Here is a 4,886-nt window from a genome sequence, read left to right on the forward strand (position 1 = left end):
CTGGCTGTTTTCAAAAAAAATTCCCTCAGCTTGGTTTCTGATTTTTCCTTGTGGTTAGATACTGGTCAGTCATTCTCAGCTGCAGAACAATGTCTGGAGATTGTATGTTACACTGAATGACATCTCTAATCCCCAGATAGAGTTGTCCTGTTTTTCATTTGTAAAATTACTGGACTTGTAATGAATGTTGTGAGACTATGCTTAAGACCATGTATGTATTCAGCTGGGCTAAATCTTTATGGATTTTGCTTCCTTTGATGTTTTATGTCTGAAATGATCCTTAAATGGTGATTGTGAAAGGCTAATTTGTTAATTTTCAATTCTTACCCTATCTTGACTTCTACCATCTGGTTCTTGTTATTCCATTGTAGTCAAGATCTTACCTTTTCCCAACATAAATGGCCAGGCCCATTTAATTGACTTCTAGTTCTCAATATCTTTTAATTATTACACTTAATCATCAGTTTGCTCAAAATTTCCATATCAATAGATCTTCCTTCAACCTAGTTCTTTGGAATTTTTGACAGCCTCTATTGTTCATTTGAGGGATTCCTAGTATGTGCTCATGTTGTCACTATTTTATTCTACCATAAAAAACAGAGCCAATACATTTTTCCCGAAAAAAAAAAAAACACAAACGCAAAAACCCATACTTAGAGTTTTTTAGAAGGGGTTTAAATTGTATGTTGTCCCTATTCTGCCTCACTTTGGACAAGGAAACCTTTTAGAGATATCTGGTTCAATTTAGTTTAGGGCTACATAATTAAGTCTAGACTCAGGTAATTGCTAAAGAGATGTCTTTTCCCTAGAAATTTTAATAGACTTAGGAAACACAAACCTACCTATTACACAAAACACAAAACAACAAATTTTGAACATACTTGCATACAGATATACATCCATATGTGAAACTACCTATATGCATGTATATTCGTTATCATATACAAATTTTATAATTATTGAATTCATACTGATACCTTGAATTTTTGTCTAATCATGTTTTATTATAATTGCTATCCTCAATCCATATATGTTGCTTCCAAATCCTTGGCAAAAATGCTGACAATTAATAGATTGTCAGAAATTGCTAAATTTTATAGCGTGTAAAATATTTTAGCATAGCTTTGCTAATGCCCCTATTAAAAAAAGATGTCAAATGTACTTAAAAATACAGAATTTGTTTATAGTTCCTTTGGACTCTTTTTAGATCAACATAAGGGAGACATATTTAGTTAATACATTCAAAGGAACTTGGATTAGTGTCCTTTGATCATTCGTTAGTTTGTACCTACCTTCCTTCCCTCCTTCCTTCCCTCCTTCCTTCCTTCCTTCCTTCCTTCCTTCCTTCCTTCCTTCCTTCCTTCCTTCCTTCCTTCCTTCCTTCCTTCCTTCCTTCCTTCCTTCCTTCCTTCCTTCCTTCCTTCCTTCCTTCCTCCCTCCCTTCCGTCCCTCCCTCCCTTGCTTCCTTCCGTTCCTCCCTTCCGTCCGTCCGTCCCTTCCTTCCTTTCCTCCTTCCTTCTATCCATGCTTCTCAGGGATTACTCTGGACTGTGTGCTCAGGTATCACACCTGATGCTGCTCAGGAATTATATAGGGCACTGGGGATTAAATTTGTGTTGGGCATCTGCAAGGGGAACACCTTATTTGCTATAAAATCTCTCTAGCCTCAGAGCTGTTTATTTCTTTGCTCCACTATACTATGGTTATGGAATTCACCTGAAATATAAATGACTTCATTTTTGCTTTCAGTTTCAGGTTTTTCTCTACCATCCTTTTAACATTCAAATTGCTATTATTTCTGAATATTCATAACAAATTTGCAAAGTACAAAATAATTTGATGGCTATGTGAAACTATACAAAGGTAAAGCTATATATAGTTCCTACTGTTTCATACTGTATAATATAATTTTATATTATCACTGATAGCACCTAATGAAAATATAACCAGAGCATGTATATGTGTATGCTGATGATATTAACATATAATAGTGTAAGAAATCAATGGCGTACAAAAAGAGAGGGAAAGATACTACCTGATTTACAAATTCCTTTTGAAATCATTAAAAATTGGCTTCAGAAAATAAGAAAAATCATATCTGTAAAGGTGTTATTTTCTTAGTACCATGATAGCTTGTTGCATATTTATTTTTTAGCACTGATTATTCTATGAGTGATTCGTGTCATTACCTAAATTTCAAATTAGGAAATTGACTTATGGTAAATGACTTGTCCACGATTTTTTCTGTAGGGTAAATGACTTGTCCAAGATTCCAAGATTGCTCCCATAATAGATGACAGATGTTCTGAATGTAGACAAAGTGGCTTAACTTCCTGTGGTACAATAACTTTCTTGTGATAAATTCAGTGAACTTTAGGGCATCATTTTATATCCAGGTTAGAGAACGATTAATGTGTGAGAGTGTTTAATTGATATAAATGCTAAATATTTACTAATTCATATTTTTGTACCACTTCTCAGTTACATGTTTCATGACATTTATGTAAAGACTGGGCAGTACCATGAAGTCAGTGATGAGAAACCATTCCTCTGTCACAGTGTTCATCTTACTGGGACTGACAAATGACCCACAGCTAGAGATTTTGATTTTTGTCTTTTTGCTTATCACTTATTTGTCCAGTATCATTGGGAATCTGATCATAATAGTTCTCATCCTGATGGATCCTCATTTAAAAACAGCTATGTACTTTTTTCTTCAAAATTTCTCTTTTTTGGAAATCTCATTCACGACTGCCTGTGTTCCTGCATACCTGTACATGATATCAAGTGGAAACAAAACCATCTCCATTGGAGCTTGCTTCAGTCAAATCTTTTTTATTGTCCTCTTTGGTGCTACAGATTTTTTTCTCTTGGCTGTGATGTCCTATGACCGCTATGTGGCCATCTGCAAACCCCTGCATTATGTGACCATCATGAACAGCAGAGTCTGCAGGATTCTCATCATCAATTGTTGGGTATCTGGCTTACTGATTATTTCCCCACCCCTTAGCTTGGCACTACGTCTGGAGTTCTGTGGCTCTGTTATTGATCATTATTACTGTGATGCTTCTCCAATACTCAATAATTCTTGCTCAGATACTTGGTTCATAGAGCAGCTGATTGTTGCCTGTGCTGTGCTGACTTTAATCATGACCTTTGTGTGTGTGGTTATATCCTACATCAGCATCATCAGGATGATCCTCAGACTGCCCTCTGTCCAGCAAAGGAAGAAAGCTTTCTCCACCTGTTCCTCTCACTTGATTGTGGTTTCCCTCAGCTATGGCAGTGCCATTTTTATCTATGTCAAACCTTCAGCTAAGGATGCAGTGGCCATTGATAAGGTAGTTTCTCTGCTTGCTACATCTGTTGCCCCTTTATTGAACCCCTTCATTTATACCCTGAGAAATAAACAAGTCAGAGAATCTTTTCATAATACTCTGAAAAGTTTGATATTTATTTCAAAGAATGAATAGAAGGGTTCTGGGATATAAAGTGAAAAATGTACTATTTTTTAATATGGTTTCAAATTAAAATCATAAAAGTGTCTACATTTTAACTTTCTGTGGGTTTATACTGCAACGGTGACCTGAAAATACTATACTATCAACAAAAGAGAATTTTGTGAGAGAGATCACATTCACATAACTTTTGTTATGTTTTCTAACTATTTCATATTATTGTTATTACTGTGACATATAAATTGAATTTTATCCTGAATTGGAGTCATACAAAAATGGAATTTGGAGGCCCAGGATGTAGATCAAGCAGTAAAACACAGTGGATGGATGTACTTCCAAAAAAAAAAGGTTTTAAAATTTTTTGTATAAATTGTTTAGAGGATTAATAATAATGATAATAAAATATACATAGGTGTCTAAAAAAAGCCTATCACTTCTTTTTTTTTTAATTTAAATTTTATTGAATCACCATGTGGAGGGTTACATAGTTCTCAGGATTATGTCAGTTATACAATTCTCAAACACCCTTCCCTTCACCCGTGCCCATATTCTATCACCAACCACCCCATTATACCTCCCGCCCCCTCCCGCCCCCCCAGTCCCTGCCCTTGTAAGTGATAAGTTTCACTTCGTTTACACTTTATCTTGGTTATAGTCCATGTTTCAACACATAACTCACTATTGTTGCTAGGGTTTCCCCCCCAAAAAGAAAAGACAGTCCCACTGTCAAGGAAGCATTTGATGGCTCTCCATTGCTGAGAATGTAGAGATATTAAGTCCCGCTGTTTGTTACATAACTTTTCTATTTTTTTCCCCCCTCGTCCCGCGCCAACGAGATCACGCCTGTTTAGTAATTACCACGCTGCCTGACAATGGGAAAACAAACCAAAAAGAGATGGTTATTTCTTGTCATCAGCCGGCGTGGGGCTCTGGCTTAGTTGATAGTCTGGTAGAATGTCTGCAAGCAGTTTCTGGAACCAAAAGTAATACGCTGGTATCGGCCCCAGCTCTAGATTCCACCAGCGTCCCGCTGTTCCAAGTACATAATAATTTATTCCCTTGTATCCCATTCCCACGCCACCAGGTCCGTGTCAGCTTAATGGACATCATACTATGGTTAACGCCATGCTGCGTTTCTTCCCGAGAAAGAAGGATATTTCTTCTCAGCTGGCGTGGGGATATGGCTTAGTTCAGTCTATAGAGATGGCTACCACTTTGGTAGCCTTCAATATTTCAGCAAAAGATTTACTATTCTTGTTAGGATTTCCCACCAAAGTCCGACCCGTTAAAAGGGAACCATTTCATATTGGTGATGATTAAATGACAATAGGTTGTGCGGCCATGGCAGTGGCCTCGCGGCTTTGAATTTCTGTATAAAGTCCAGGGAAAGTACAGACAGAAATTACACGTCGCTACAAACTTTAACCC

General features: G+C 36.8%; 1 protein-coding gene across 1 annotated transcript; it reads left to right on the plus strand.

Annotated features, from left to right (window-relative positions):
• Window positions 1-2,534: 2,534 nt before the first annotated feature.
• LOC101542998 (olfactory receptor 6C2-like) lies at window positions 2,535-3,473 on the plus strand. Its single transcript, XM_004601908.3, has one exon. The coding sequence runs from the start codon at window positions 2,535-2,537 to the stop codon at window positions 3,471-3,473; it is 939 nt and encodes a 312-aa protein (XP_004601965.2).
• Window positions 3,474-4,886: the final 1,413 nt, after the last annotated feature.

The sequence above is a fragment of the Sorex araneus genome, chromosome 2 (genome assembly GCF_027595985.1).
Source record: "Sorex araneus isolate mSorAra2 chromosome 2, mSorAra2.pri, whole genome shotgun sequence".
Classification (NCBI taxonomy): Eukaryota; Metazoa; Chordata; class Mammalia; order Eulipotyphla; family Soricidae; genus Sorex; species Sorex araneus.